Source organism: Euprymna scolopes, chromosome 6 (assembly GCF_053919585.1).
Source record: "Euprymna scolopes isolate OS-2025 chromosome 6, ASM5391958v1, whole genome shotgun sequence".
NCBI lineage: Eukaryota > Metazoa > Mollusca > Cephalopoda > Sepiida > Sepiolidae > Euprymna > Euprymna scolopes.
Window position 1 is genome coordinate 91060406 of NC_136487.1, and position 15957 is coordinate 91076362.

Consider the following 15957-nt stretch of genomic DNA (forward strand, 5'->3'; position numbering starts at 1 on the left):
TATGCAGAATGTCAGCATTTCCATTAAGTTTGGCAATGGTACACATGTGCGCTCTTCTATGGAGAGGTCCGCAGCTAGTTTGTCTTGAATTACTGCTAGTGCCTCACTAGTTGGGACTTTAGTGAACAGGCTAACCACATCTAGGCTTACCATTACCATTTGGTTTGTACTGATGGGTGCTCCCTTGATCAGTTCCGTGAAGTGGGCAGAATTCTTTACATGTGTTGCTGACTTGCCTGCTAATGGGTTTATTATATCCACAAGGTACCTGCTCAGTGGGTGGCATGCTGAGCCTCGGCAGCTCACTATGGGTCTGAGTGGAATACCGTCTTTGTGTATCTTGGGGAGACCATACATATGTGGTAGCTTACTGTGATGCTGGACCAGCTGTCTATATCTCATCGGAGCGATGTGTTCCTTGTTTTTCGTAAGGATTTGTAACAGCTTTCTTTCGGTTTTCAAAGTTGGGTCCTTCTTTATTTTACCATAGCTACCATCTGCGATTAGGCCTGCCATTTTTTCAGAATATTCTGACATGTCCATCACCACAGTAGCATTGCCTTTGTCTGCTGGCAGAATTAATTAACTGCTGTCACCCTGTAGGTTTCTTATAGCCAGCCTATCTTCCCGAGAGATGTTTGATTTAGGAGGCTTGGCTTTCTCGAGTACTTGTCTCACTTTCCATCTTATTTCATCACCTTGGGTTGATGGGATTCTCAGGGCTATATCTTCCATGTGTGTTATGATATCTAAGAATGGAACGCGTTTGGTTGTTGTTGCGAAGTTGAGACCTTTATTTAGTACTGCTTCCTCTGAGTGACTCAGTTGGCAGCTGCTGAGGTTGATGACCGCTTTCACAGGTGAGCGGTGTTTTGATGTTACAATCCTCTGGTCTTTGAGCTTTGTGAGCTTCTTGATTTGGCGTCCTTTGACCTTCTCATATTCTTGTCTGTACGATTTATCCAGATCTGATTGGATTCTCACCCTGTCTTCCTCTTGGGTCACTTTGACAAGGAACGATGTTAAGGTGTTGGAGATTTCGTTCCTTAGTTTTTGTTTATTCCAGCGGGTGTGTTGGATCCTTTCTCGAACGAGGGCATGCCCTGCCCTTTCCGCGACTCTACGTGCCTTCCTGGAATCCACTGCTGTTTTTAATGTCAACCCTGCTGGTATGAGTTTTAAGTCTCTACATCTGTACAGGAAGGTTAGATGGTTAGCGAGTCTTGCCAGTTTCATATGACACTTTTCTAGGTGTCGCCATTCAATCCTAATGTCGGGTCCGTACCGATTCGATAGTAATTGTCTGTATTTTTGAGATGAGTTGTTTTCATTGATTGAGATTGTCGGACTGACTTCCTCATCTTGGTTGTTATTGTCACAACGTTTCGTCGAGTTGAGTAATTAGCACAAATCTATTTTTTTTAATTCATTTTTTAGATAAACATTGGGATTTGCTGTACTATTATATTGTTTTACTACAATCTCTTCTAAAAGGTTTGGTTCTTTTTCAAGTATTTCTCAAACTAAAAGAGGGACTCGTTCTTTAGTTTAAAAAATCTTTTTTTAATTTGAACACATTTCTAATCATAATGTTGGGAAAAATTCTATTTTTTAGTATTTTCTACACTATTTCTGGCTGCCTTTATTCTATTACAAAACATTCATTCGGTAGGTTCCGTAAATCAAATGACTTCGTCCAACTTATTCCAGATAGTTCTCAACTTCAATCTATTACCAATGCTTTCAGTTTAGTATTTTTCTTCATAAATGATACATTAGCATAGCATTTGATAAAAGTTAAAATTCCGTGGGCAATAATTTTTTGAAGATCTGCTGATTTTGATCCACATTAATTTATTATCAAAAATCCTTTGTTTGATTGAAATTTCAAATTTGTGTTCCATTTTCAGTTACAAATTTTATTTTTATTGCAGTAAATGTGTTTCTGTTTTTGTAGTGTTATCATATTTAAACATTTTAGATCTTTTTTTTTTCTGTATTTCTGCAATGTGAGAACTATCCATTATTGCCACAATTATGACAATAAGTGTATTTGAACCGTATTCATAACGGATTTGTTTTACCATTTTTCTTTTTCATCTGTGTACGTGAGAAACATCTTTTTTCTCAATTTTTGCAGTGTCATAATAGATTTCTTATCTGTAAACATTCTTCAGTGATAATGTCAGCTTTGAATCTTGTTCTATTTTGATAGTATGATACTATCGACATTGGCCCGAGCATCGGGAAGTGGGTGAGAAAGAGATGTATGACGAAAACCAAGAGAGAATAAGTTTATTGGATGAACAAAGGTATAGTAAGTGGGTTTATCAACAGAACAATGGCGAAGAAGTTGCTCACTGAAGTAGACAAAGGAAGCTGAATTGGATTGTAGTTAGGGTGTGGCAAACAAAAGGACCTGAGATGTATTTAGTTAATTTTAGGATTGGCAATGAGTTTTACATTGGTTGTGAGCAGTTTGCAGATGTTCAATGGCAGCACAGTTGATGATAGTTGCCAATTTGATACAATAGAATGCAGGTCATAGCTCAGAGTAGATGGAAAAATGAATTGATCAACTGACTGATGAATACAGCTTTAATTGTAGATATGGACCTTAGCATTCAGAGGGTTGATGGTCGGTCTCTCTCTCACACACACTCACACACACACTTTCATAATGTGTCCTAGTTTGTGTTTCTTATTTTATTTTTATATACTTGACAACCGCTAATGTAGGAGACGACAACATGGCCAGAAGAGAAGATAAGAAATCCACAGTACATAACGTTGGGGTCATCGGCAAGATTGTCGAGCAGGAGACCACATGGTATCATAATAGTAGATGTGATCTTACTTCAGTGTTTCTTGACAATGTTAAACCTTGTACAAATATGAGACATTTGAATTTACCTGGAGTGAGTTAACTGAGTTTGAATTTGTTACATCCCTTATTCACTACACTTGCAAATGAAGGATAATCTTCTGCATCCTTTTTAATCAGACTAAGGCCTTGCCAATGTCTATTGAAATTGAACTCTTTCATTTTTAAAATGAAAATTTTAGTTAATAGTAAAAATAGTTTTATGAAACAAAATATCTCTTGAAATTTTTGGTATGTATCTGAGTTTTCCAAGTAATAGTTTAATTTTTCATTTGACCATATAGAACAAATTTTGTAAAGGTTTCCTTCTAGGTTTAAAAATATGCTGCAAATGCATATTCTTTGAGTTAATAATCCTAGAAAAATAGTTATTTGGTCATTTACCCAAGAATTTTTCTAAGAGTTTCAAAAAAGATTTCTTCCATTGTTCAAAGTCTTTCTATATCTTTACACAATTTTTAGAGTTTTTCTGTATTGATCACAATGTTTTTCTTGATACTTTTAAAAATAAGTCATTGTGAACTTTATAAATTTTCTTTGCATCTCTGTTCATAATTTTGTTAATGTTGCATAAATCAATACAAAATTTCTCATCACCAAGTTGTTGTATAATAGTACAACAGTTAATAAAACTAAATACACTTGAATGTAAGTTCCAAAATCAACTATATATCATTTTTTTTTCATTGTCTGAGTAACATGCAAACTATTTATAGTTGTTTTCGGATTTATTTCATTCTAGTTGTGAAAAATGTTTATCGTTTCACAATGTTGTGTCACCATGCTGGCTTCCCATGACCACTGACCTCAACACTGTGGTTTTCTATTATCTTCATCTATCTCTCCTGGTTGTTTTGTCATCTCTCAAATTGACAATTGCTGAGAGCATGAGCAGTGGTTTACAAGTATAAAAAAAAATAAAACAAACTCACAAAAGAATACACAACTCGAATACATTGTGTATAAATCAATTGTGTGCTGAGTATGTGCAATAAACAACCACCAAACATTGTCTGTTGATTTTTTTTTTTTTTTTTTTTTACATTGGCATCACCTCTTATCAAGGCTAAGAGGCCACTCGAGGATAAGGGTTAAAGAGTGTACAGTAGAAATTGGACAATATAGTAATCGTTAGTAATGGAAATTCGGTAAATTTGTTAACAAGTGTAACGGCTCATCAAGAACTTGTTTACGTTAGGCTTGAAGACAACCATATTGTAGTCAGCTGGAAAGCAGGAAAACGGAAGACAATTCCACAGGCGTGCAGTTCTAAGAAAGAAGCTTTGTTCATAGAATCTACGTTTAGGTTTAGGCACAGATAAAGAGTGGGGGGAATTATTGATAGTGTTTTCAGCTAGACGAGTGTTTCTTGTGAAAGTTTGGCTAGGGGGGACCATAGACTGAAGCTCAGTCGAACACTTTGCATGAAAATAACGATACAGCAGAGACAAACTCACAACATCTCTCTTGTGAGATAGAGGTTGCAGGGAAGAGAAAAGGACATTTCCTACGAGGCTACGAAGTCTATTTTGAACTCTATCAAAGCAGGACAAGTCCTTTAAAGCAGCTCCTGCCCAGATGTGGTAACAGTATTCCATCCCTGGACATATATAGATAGAGAATTGCATCAGCAGTCAGATATCTATTGGATCGATAGGAGGATCCCACCATTTTTCCAGCGGCCTTGGCAACAGATTTGATGTATGTGTTCCATTTAAGATCAGGAGTAAAGGTCAATCTCAGAAGCTTGTCAAACATGGGGTCTCCTCAAGACGAGAGCCATTCATTTCAATTGATGCCAGATGGGGATCAGAACGTTGATGATGTAAAGAGAGAAGCTTGGTTTTAGATGTATTAAAAGTAACCAGCAACTCCTTTCCCCATTGTACCACATGCTCAAGATCAGAGGAGAGAGAATCAGAGAGAACTTGGTCGTTTACTGTCTTAGATGTGCTATGGTAGTGTCATCAGCATAAATGTCTACAAATGATGTAAGGATGTGATTTGGAAGATCATTAATGTAAATCAGGAAAAGAGTTGGGCCCAAGATGGACCCCTGAGGGACTCCAGCATTAATACTGTGAGCTTCTGATTTTTGCCCATCAATTACTACTATTATGAACCTATCAGAAAAAAATGATTTAATAATTGAGAAGACATTTCCAGCTATACCATAGCTAGAGATCTTGTGAAGTAAACCTTTATGCCATACCCTATCAAAGGCCTTTGATATGTCAAGAGCAATTGCCCTAGAAAGGTTGCCTCCGTCAAGAGATTTGCCAATCCTATGAGATATAACTGTAAGCACATCTGCTGTAGATCTAGCAGAACGGAAACCATATTGTGATCTTATGCCTAACTTTGCCCTTGTGAAAAGACAAGTAAATAGGAACAAAAGGTTACTCTATCACGAATGCAAAAGAAATAATACTGTGTAATCTACATGAGTCAAGCTAGGTCTTATATTTCTACGAATATTTTTCCCGATTCCAATACAATTACCGATTCAGTTCGAAATTCCCAATTCTGATTTTTGTTAAATTTCTAAATATCCAGTTGTTATTTTTTTTTTTATTTAGATTAGCGTAACATCCTGTGGAATGTGTGCATATATTTTTGCAAAAATGAAAATAAACTTGTGGTGGCCATACATTACTATTTCTTCTCAAATGTTTTCATCATAATCGAGTGAAAATAGTTATTTTTATAAATTCGTTGTAAAATTTTCATCTACATATTTTACATTTCATTTCCTATTTATCCCTTTGTTTTTACTTGTGCCATTTCGTCTGGTTTCATTTTTATCTAAAGTCGTTATAATATATAAATTTTAATTTTACTGCTAATAATAAATATTTATCATTTTATCATTAGTGGAAAATTCAGTTAAAAATATCTTGCCCGGGATTTAAATAGGATTAACAAATGTTTCACTCTCCCATATTTTTATTGTCATCAAAATTGGTGGAATTACCTATTTTTTGATCAAATTAATTGCCTGCTCTAGTTGGTGACCCATTGTGGTTCACAGGGATGAAACTTCACATGCCTCCCCAAAGTGACTTAGTCCACAATACATTGTGGTCTACATTGCACTGTAGAAAACTGGTATTGATTTTATAAAATTATTTAAAGTCAAGTATCACATACTTCAGTTGTACTCTAAACAGAAACATTCATTTCGAACATGCCCCTGTCATATCAAAGGACCTACTGTTGATTTTATATGCCTGGCCTTACTGTTTATGTCGTGATAATGACTTGAATTTAAGTTAAAAATTAAAAAGTCAAGTATCATAGTGCAATTGTGAAATGCACTCCTGTCATATCAATGAAATGTGCAGAAATGCACTCCTGTTATATCAGTGAACTTACTGTTGATTTTAGATGTCAGGCCTTTCGGCTTGTGTGATAATAAAACTTCTCAAATGCACTTGGTGATATTAGGTGTGTAAGGTGTTAACTTTGGTCAAAATTGCCTGTTTTTTCTTTAATTGGATTATTTCAATTATCGATATTATCAAAGATGTTCTGATAAAATATACCTATCCAAGAACACTGCCAGGCACATAAAGTACTTTTGTGTGAAATTTCATAAAAATCATCTCAGTCGTTTTCAAATCAATAGGGAACTCTCTCTCTCTCTCTCTCTCTCTAACCCCCCCCCACACACACAAAGTTTCTTTTATAATAGTAGAGATTACAACTACTGTAGAGATTAATTATATATTTTTCCAACTGATTAAAAAATGACTTAGTTATGCAATTAAATTAATTCATTAGAGATAGAGAAAGTGGGTTCTTCAGAGGTATATGGGATCCGGGGAAGTTAATTTATGTTACGGATCCAAACTGTGTATGTGTGTGGGGGGGTAATTTAATAGAATTTTACAGGTTCTGCGAGTAGATATAATTACTAGTAATAAGACTAGTAGTAGTTCATTGAAAATCAGAGATTAGTGTCTAAAATCCTGGCTGAAGAAGCAAATTTTTGACCCACACTGACATCCAATGGGCTGTACATAAAATTTTAAAGATCCATTACAATATATCTTGCTATCTGCATTATTATCAGCTACAGTTTCGAGTATTTATGATAAATTCTTATATTTTATACACAGAATCTGATGTGGTTTCTATCTTCTGCCCATATACTGGTCTTGTTCCAGTGAATACTTCATCAAAAAAGATTTTGCTGGGCAATCTATGTTTTGGTAGGTGATACATTGTACACATAATCAACCTATCTTAGTTAGTGCTAAGCAAGTATGCACTTAAATGGTTCAATGTTCAGCCCTTTGGCATATCATTATGCAGGATATTTTATGCCACCATTTTAAAACCAACATATGGTGTTGTGTAAGTTGCTTTTATTAAAGGGTTAAAAAATTTAGGTGCGAGGTGCCTTCAATAAGTTTCCAGACTTTTTTCATATGTGCACTTTTCTTGATAGTACACACATGAAACTCTAGTCCTCTTTGAAGTAATCTCCTCTGGTTGCAATGCACTTGTACTATTCCAACAAGGTATAGACTATAGGGAGGTGAGAAATTGTCTTGATGCCCATCTTGGTCAAATAGTCTGTGACAAGGATGGAGTTTTAGACTAGTGCATTCACACAAATCTTCTGCATCTTCAGTTCCTTGCAAATAATTGTATGTACAGTTCCCACACTGACGTCAAACTGTGCACTTATTGCTCTTTAGACACACAACAGTTCTTATCCATGACATTTTTATTTGGTCAGTCAACTCTGGTGTACTGCCTTCCTTACTCCTCACACACCTCTCATCATCCCTCACAGACACCTTGCCTTCTTTGAATCTCTTATGCCACACGGTCCTGGATATGATCTTAAACTATATCCGATGGTGAGGCTCCAGCTTGCAGGCCTTAGGGAGTGTGGAGCCACCCTTTAATTGCCATTGCTTCCAGGTCCACTCTGATCTGGAGTGTTAGTACCTGTTAGGGTCCCAACTATGGGTTAAATAGAATACGACTTAAAAAACAAATACACTATATTGAAAAATCGTTCTTCAAAAATCACCAGATTTGGCATTAAATAACCTGAAAAGGGTTGATACGCCGTAAAACAAAACCACCAACCAACTTATGCCACACAAAAACTGATGCTTGATCGAGTCGGAAGTATTCCATGCAGTTCTCCAACATTTTTTCCAAGTTTAAAACAGAATTTTATTGCATATCGTTCTTCTAAAGTGTCCTCACGTCCAAATTGCATTTTTGAAATTCACCAGCTTTTTTTTTTTTTTTTTTTTTTTTTACAATGAAGTCACTACTTATCAAGGCCGGAGGCCACTCGGGGATAAGGATTATTGTGTGTACAGTAATCAATGGGATAATATCATAGTAATCGCTAGTAATGGAGATCTGATGAAGTGTCTACTTAAGTGGGCAGTTCAACAGGAACTTGTTTATGTTGGACTTGAAGACATCCAAGTTGTAGTCAGGTGGGAAACAGGCAAATGGAAGAGAGTTCCACAGGTGTGCACTTCTAAGAAAGAAGCTTTGTTCATGGAATCTATGTTTTGATTTAGGCACAGATAAAGAGTGGAGAAAATTACTGACAGTGGTTTCAACTAGACGAGTGTTTTTCGTGAAAGATTGGCAAGGGGGGACCAGAGATTGGAGCTCAGACGAGCACTTCCCATAGAATTAACAATAAAACAAAGACAGGCTCGCAACATCCCTTCTGTGGAAGAGAGGTTGCAGGGAAGAAAAAAGGGCATCCGCCACTAGGCTACAAAATCTATTTTGTACTCTGTCAAGACAGGATAAGCTGTTTTTAGCAGCTCCTGCCCAGATATGGCAGCAGTACTCCATCCTTGGACATACTTGGCTTTTATATAGATAGAGAATTGCATCAGCAGTAAGATATCTACTGGAGCGGTAGAAAGATCCCACCATTTTTCCAGTGACCTTGCCAACAGATTTGATGTACGTGTTCCATTTCAAATCAGGAGTAAAGGTCAATCCCAGAAGCTTGTCAAAACATGGAGCCTCCCCAAGATGAGAGCCATCCATTTCAATTGATGCCATATGGGGATCAGAGCGTTGATGATGTAAAGATAGGAGTTTGGTTTTAGATGCATTAAAAGTAACCAGCCACCTCTTCCCCCATTGTACCATGCACTGAAGATCAGAGGAGAGAGAATCAGAGAGAACTTTGTCATTTACAGCCTTTGATGTGTTGCCATAGATGGTCGTGTCATCAGCATAGATGTCAACGAATGATTTAAGTGTTTTGGAAGATGTAGATCAGGAAGAGAGTTGGACCCTTGAGGGACACCAGCATTAATACTGTGAGCTTCTGATTTCTGCCCATCAACCACTACTCTTATGAGCCTATCAAAGAGAAATGATTTAATAAGTGAGAAAATATTTCCAGTTATACTGTAGCTGGAAATCTTGTGAAATAGGCCTTTATTCCGTACCTTATCAAAGGCGTTTGGTATGTCAAGAGCAATTGCCCTAGAAAGGAAACCTTGGTCGATAGATTCACTAATCCTATGAGATATAACCGTTAGAACATCTGCTGTAGATCTAGTAGAACGGAAACTATATTGCATGTCACTAAGAAGGTTATTTCTACTGAGGTGGTTGACTTCTTCTTTATTTAATATGGATTCCAGCAACTTTCTCACCTCCCTATAGTCAGCAACTGTGACAATCAGGTTTTAGTAGGGTGTATTCCTGTTCCTGCTGTAGCTGTTCATTTGAACCTGAAATGATAAAATTTGGTCAGTCACCTCATAAGATGTATAGCAATAACATACTGAATTTTCAAGAGTCTAGGACAATTTTAAATACCTGTACAAAAAAAAATATATGTAAACTTATTGAGAGCACCTTGTATCTTTTGAAAGATTTAAAAAGTGTAACACAATGGAAATGGATAAGAATTCAGATGTGGAGAAATTATATTTGGATGCTGAGGCTATTGAGATGGTCCAGAAGTTTGTTATCTTGGTGATATCATTGTAGCATAGAGATGAACTGATGCTAGTGTGGTTGCAAGAGTTTGAATTGTATGGAAAAAGTTTAGTGAAATTCTGTTATTACTAACCAGCAAAGCATTACCACTGTCAACCAAGGGAAGATTATCAGGTATGTGTAGATAGTGTGATACTGTATGGAAATGTAACCTGGCCAGTGAGGGTTGAGGACATTACATAGAGAGAAACGATGTAAGAATGATACGATGGATGCATAATGTGAGTTTTAAAGACTGGCAAGGATCTGATGATCTCAGAGTAAAATTAAAGTATGGCAGTATAGGGAGATGTGTGCAGAACAGGAGAGTTTTGTTATGGTCACATTGAGAGAATAGCTGAAAGTGTTTAGGTTAGTAGATGTAAAACTGTTCTGGAAACAGGATTAGTTGGTACGGGGAAAATCAAGCTAGAAATAGTTTAAAAGTCAATTTCTAAAAGCTGTCAAGCAACATGCTAGCATTTATACATTTAGGTTATTAATAACTAGTTAAAGTAAGCACTTGTTACAACATCTTTGATTCTGCCGGTATGCAGCTGATCATCAAGACGAGGAATTAATTTGCAACATAATCCTCCCTAACTCTTTGCTTGAGTGGCACAAGCACATCGGTGATCAACTGAGTACATAGTGGACAATCATCAAGGAAAATTTGACTGAGTTTTAAGGTCCTCAAGTGATCTGAAATGGTAGAAAAGCAATTGGTTATTTATCTTATAACCTTTACCATGATTGCCATGTATGGACTGCACTCGTTGTTTCAGGATGTGATACAGGTTAAAGATGAAGCTGGCTCATCCTAACAATTTCAATAATTGTGTATAAATACTTGTATTTATTAAAAACTTAAGTGTATGAATTTTTATCAAATATCTGTATTCAGCAATAAATAATCAGAAAAAAAAACCTTCATATGCAGTAAGTAAAAACAATGTGATAAAAATAATAATTCCAATGAGAGTGATATTACTAAACAGCAAAGCATAACCACTGTCAATCAAAGAAAGAGCTTATCAGGCATGTGTACACATTGTGATGATATACAGAAGTGACATCTGGCTAGTAAGGGTTGAGGACATATGTTGCATGGAGAGAAATGATACAATGGATGTGAGACTTAGATCTGATGACCGCAGAGGAAGATTAAATCTGGATAGTATAGGGAAATGTGTGAAGAACAAAAGACTTTGATCATATGTTCGCGTTGCAAGAATGAATTAGAGTTCTTGGGTTAGTAGATGTAGAACAGTTAAGGTAGCAGGTTCAATTCACAGGGGAAAGCCAAGGAAAACATTGAAAGAAGTCATAAAAATAAACTTGATAAGGATAGGTTAATTTAGAAGACAATTTCTTAAAAGTTGTGCAACATGTGTTAAATGGACATTAAACCGAATATGATGATCATGAATGACAATAATGATAAAACTGATTTCGCATGATTGATTTTACTATTGAAAATCTATTTCAAATGTCTTCTTTTTTTTTCTTTTTCTTTTTTTCAACATATTTGAATGTAAAATTCATTCTTACTTATTTTTCTTGAATTAAAGGACTTTATTTTTTATTTTATTTCAGTATCATTACCAATGTTTGACTGGACTTCCTGACAACCAGATGTTGGAAACAGTCTCCAGCCAACAACGTTCCCTACGCCATTTTAGATACTGTCAGCACATTTTTTTCTAGACTAGTTATTTATTTTAACATATCACCCAGACTAACCTGCTCAGCTATGGAGAATTTACCATTCTCTTGCGGGATTTGTTCAGATACTTTTGCCCAAAGCCGAAGCCTGGCTGCTCACATGAAAACCCATTCTGATCTCAACCCTTACAAGTGTGGCATATGCAATCAGGGCTTCCTCAAACTGTCCGCACTCAGTGAACATATAAAACAACATCCGACTGACAAATCCTTTCCATGTCATCTTTGTTCATGCTCATTCTCACAGTCAGGTTCTCTTAATAAACACTTACAAACACACTCCAGTTCACAAGAGTGCTGTTTTGAGAATGGAAATAGTTGTACCCAGCAGACCAGTTGTAACATCTCAAACAACCCTAATGATAAAATTTACTCTGGCACACAAAGTAACTGTTTTCCTCCTTCAAATTTCATTCCTAGTTGTGACACTATGTCAGATGTGATCCCTTCTCAGTGTTCTACATTGTCCTCCCAAGAATTTAGATGCCACGTTTGTTTCAAGAACTTTAGCAACACTGTTCTTCTCGATGACCATATGAAGCTACTGCATGCTGATACTAAATCATTCGAATGTGATGTCTGTGGAAAGGCATGCCCTAATTCAAGAAGCCTCGCTCAGCATATTCGGACTCATGTCGGAGAAAAGGTATTTGAATGCAATCTCTGCCACAAAGTTTTCTCTCAGTCAAGCAACCTGAACACGCACAGAAGAATCCATTCAGGAGAACGGCCATTCCGGTGCATTGTCTGCCAGAAGACATTCACGGAGTCGGGGAACTTACGTAGGCACATGAGAACACATTCAGGTGAAAAGCCATATAGTTGCAATATATGTGGGAAATCGTTTTCACAGTCATCCCACGTTGTCAAACATAAAGGCATTCACTTTAGAACTGGAAGCATTAAAGCCAAAGGGCCAGGAAAAAGACTTGGCCATAAAGCCATCACCAATTCGAAGACTATGAACAACCGTAAAGGTAAGCCTGGTCGATCTCCAAATAAAAAAGTTAAGTCAAAACCTCGACCGCCACCATTGAACGTTATAAAAATCCCTTCTCCTTCTGGAAAGATGGTGTACAAATGTACCATTTGTGAGCGTGTTTTTAAAGAGTCTGGCAATATAACGCGTCATATGAGAACTCACACAGGAGAAAAACCCTTTAGCTGTAGTATATGTTCAAAATCGTTTTCCCAAGCAACGCACGTCAACAAGCACATGAAAACTCACCAGAACAACAATAAGTTCAACTGTGAGATCTGTTTCAAGAGCTTCAAAGAAATCGAAGCTTTGTTTGAACATATGAAAATTCACTCTAGTTTAAACGTCAAAGAGCAGGAGAATCTAGAACTTGTACCTGCTTATATTGAAGACACTCCTTATATGGAAGACACTCCTTATATTGAAGAGCCTATTTGTATGGAAGATCCTCCTGCTTCAACCGAATTGCCTTTGGATACTGATACCATTGTTTGTGTGAAGAAGGAAGACGAGAAACCAGATATCTCATCATCGGCATACACAGTTCCTGGTCAGGAGTTTCCAAATATGAATATTGAAGTCTGCAACGAAGCATGTAATACCATGTCTTGTAGTGATATTGATGGGTGTCCGGATAAACAATGCTTGGATTTCAATACAACAGATTCGCATTGTTCATTAAACACTAATAATATGACACTAGATGTTCATTACACATCCATACAATTTTCAACAAATAATCATTCGGAAATCTATGAGTGTGATATCTGCCATAGAACCTTCACACGCGCTTCATTATTGACGAAACACAAACGCAAGCATTCTAATCAGAAGTCTTATCATTGTAATACTTGTGGCAAACAATTCACTGAATCTGGTAACCTCTCACGTCATATGAGAATTCATTCAGGGATAAAACCTTACAAGTGTAGTGTATGCAGTCGTGCTTTTTCACAGTCGACACATTTACATAAACATATGAACACCCACACTGATAGCAAGCCATACCCTTGTCACCTTTGTCAGAAACTTTTCAAGAAGGAGATCGATTTAAACAAACACATGGAGAGTCATATTGAACCAGCATCATTCAAATGTGATATCTGCGACAAGGTTTTTACCGAGCGCAGTAAGTTACAGCGTCATTTACGTGTACATACTGACCGGCGTCCGTTCAAGTGTGACATTTGTCAGAAGTCGTTTTCGCAGCCTTCTCTACTTAGCAAACACAAGAAGATTCATTTTGGGGAAAAGCCATTCAAGTGTGACCACTGCGGTAAAGGCTTCAGTGAATCAGGCAATTTAAACCGCCACTTGCGAACTCATACTGGGGAGAAGCCATATTGTTGTAAGATTTGCGGTAAAGCTTTTTCACAGGCTTCTCACGTCAACAAGCATTTGAAAACGCATGCAGAAACACTCTCTTTAACTACCGATGATGAACGTGGCCCTTATATAGTGTCGTCATTCTCTTTTAATCCGGCTGCTAAGGAAGATGTAGTGGCTGCCAGTTCATTGATAAATGCCGCCAACCCAGATGCATCAACCATCCTTCCTGAAGGTCTGTTGGCACCATACAACGATATTTCCCGATATGTACGTTTTTTTCCTGATAGTGAATTCTGCCAGTGTACTAACTGTGGTGAGTCGTTTACTGTGTCACAGTATACTGATCATATTGCAGCTTGCCTCGCTTCAAATCCTGATGAGACAGCAGTAGCTGATGTAGATGTGACAGTAAACGAGACTGGAGACACCAAAATGACCAAAGAAAGTAATGTCGATACGAAACCTGATGCCAGTGTAATGAATGATGACATCCAACCTGATACGCTCGGACAGTGCAAATCTATTTTTACACAATCGGACCATTTCTCTGACGTTATTAATTCCTATTGTGGTAGGCAATCTGAAATTCATATAAAAACTGAAGTTATATAAAAACATAAAGTGGTGTACCAGAATATGTTTTTCTCTTGGATGTTGTTTTCTTCTCTCTTTTTTTTTTTAATGGAAGGAGTAAGTACTGGTGACCTAAGATTGTTTTACAAAAAAAATAAAGACTAAAAATCAGTTTTTAAAAAACTGAAGAAAAAAAATGTTAGATTTGAGAAAGAGGAAATTAAAAGAAAGTATATATACATAATATAAAATGTATCACTTTATTAAACTACATAAAAAATTTATATTGAATTAATCATGTAATACATCCTATTACAATGGAATTTTTAAGTTTGCATTAATAATGATTTTATTCTTAACCTAGAAAAATACCCGTCCCAAGACATAAAATTAATTCCTCGGAAAAGAATAGTTTTACACCATTTATATGTCCCCTTACAAAGATTAAAATCAAGATATAATGCAACTAAATCTTATGTCTAGAATCCTTACTCTAATTTTGGTCAAAATTCATTACATAACTTTGATTCTAAAAATATGTTTGTAATTTAAGTTTAAAGAGTCTTATAAAGAAAATAAAATTCAAGGAGTCTAGATTAATTTGTGTCTAATGATTATTAATCAGATTCAGTGCAAATCTGATTTTTGTATTTTCAAAGAAACTGAAAATTGTGGAATATTTATTAATTAATGCCTAATACCTATTGTTAAAATTTCACAAAAGTTTTCCACCCCACGTTTTATCCCCTTTGCATAAAACTAAGTATCACCCATGCATAGGCCTAGCAATTGTGTTCTAAAATTTATAATTATCAGTTAATTAGTTTAGGAATACACATATACCTAACTTTATATAAATAGAGAAAAGCATAAATAATAAAAAATAAAAAGTTTGAATGTAATAAAATATATTAATGGATTAAAGCTAAAAATGATATCATTATATTATTTCAGTTATTAATCAAGTATCTGTCTGAAGCCGTAACTATATTATCTTCCAATGTTCAATTGGAGGGGAAGGATAGCAGTATATGTTCTGTTGTCATGAGGTTATTATACTTTGGGGAGAAGTAAAACAGAATTCTTAAATAAAATGGACATGTTTGTTTACCTTAGTTTCATTGAAAGATGAAATGTGCCTGTGACCTATTGGGTTACATACACTGCCACTATTTTTTCTACTTTAATTTCATTTGAAAATTCATAAATTCTAACATATTTGTTAAGATATTCTTCTTGCATCACTAAGAATAATAAATATCTTCTATATTAGTTTTCTTCTTTTTTTTTCTTCTTATTATTATTATGAGAGCCAATAACGGTTTGTTTAGCTTACAAGAAAATCCAAGAAGTATTGTTTTAATTTTTGAGATTACATATGGCTTGAAATAGATAGTATCATGATTGCTTGATCTGATCTCTTGTGACATTTTTAATAAACAAATATTATGCTCTTATTAAATAATTAAGCATT

The 15957-nt window shown here is 35.9% G+C and overlaps 1 protein-coding gene across 1 annotated transcript in view; it reads left to right on the plus strand.

The window, feature by feature from the left end:
- The window catches only part of LOC145278199 (uncharacterized), a 322851-nt gene that overhangs the window by 83244 nt on the left and 223650 nt on the right, over positions 1-15957 (plus strand). The window contains exon 3 of the mRNA XM_080130486.1: positions 11474-14513. Coding sequence (XP_079986612.1) covers positions 11631-14513 — 2883 coding nt within the window. The 5' untranslated portion in view covers positions 11474-11630. The remainder of the gene's footprint in view (positions 1-11473; positions 14514-15957) is intronic.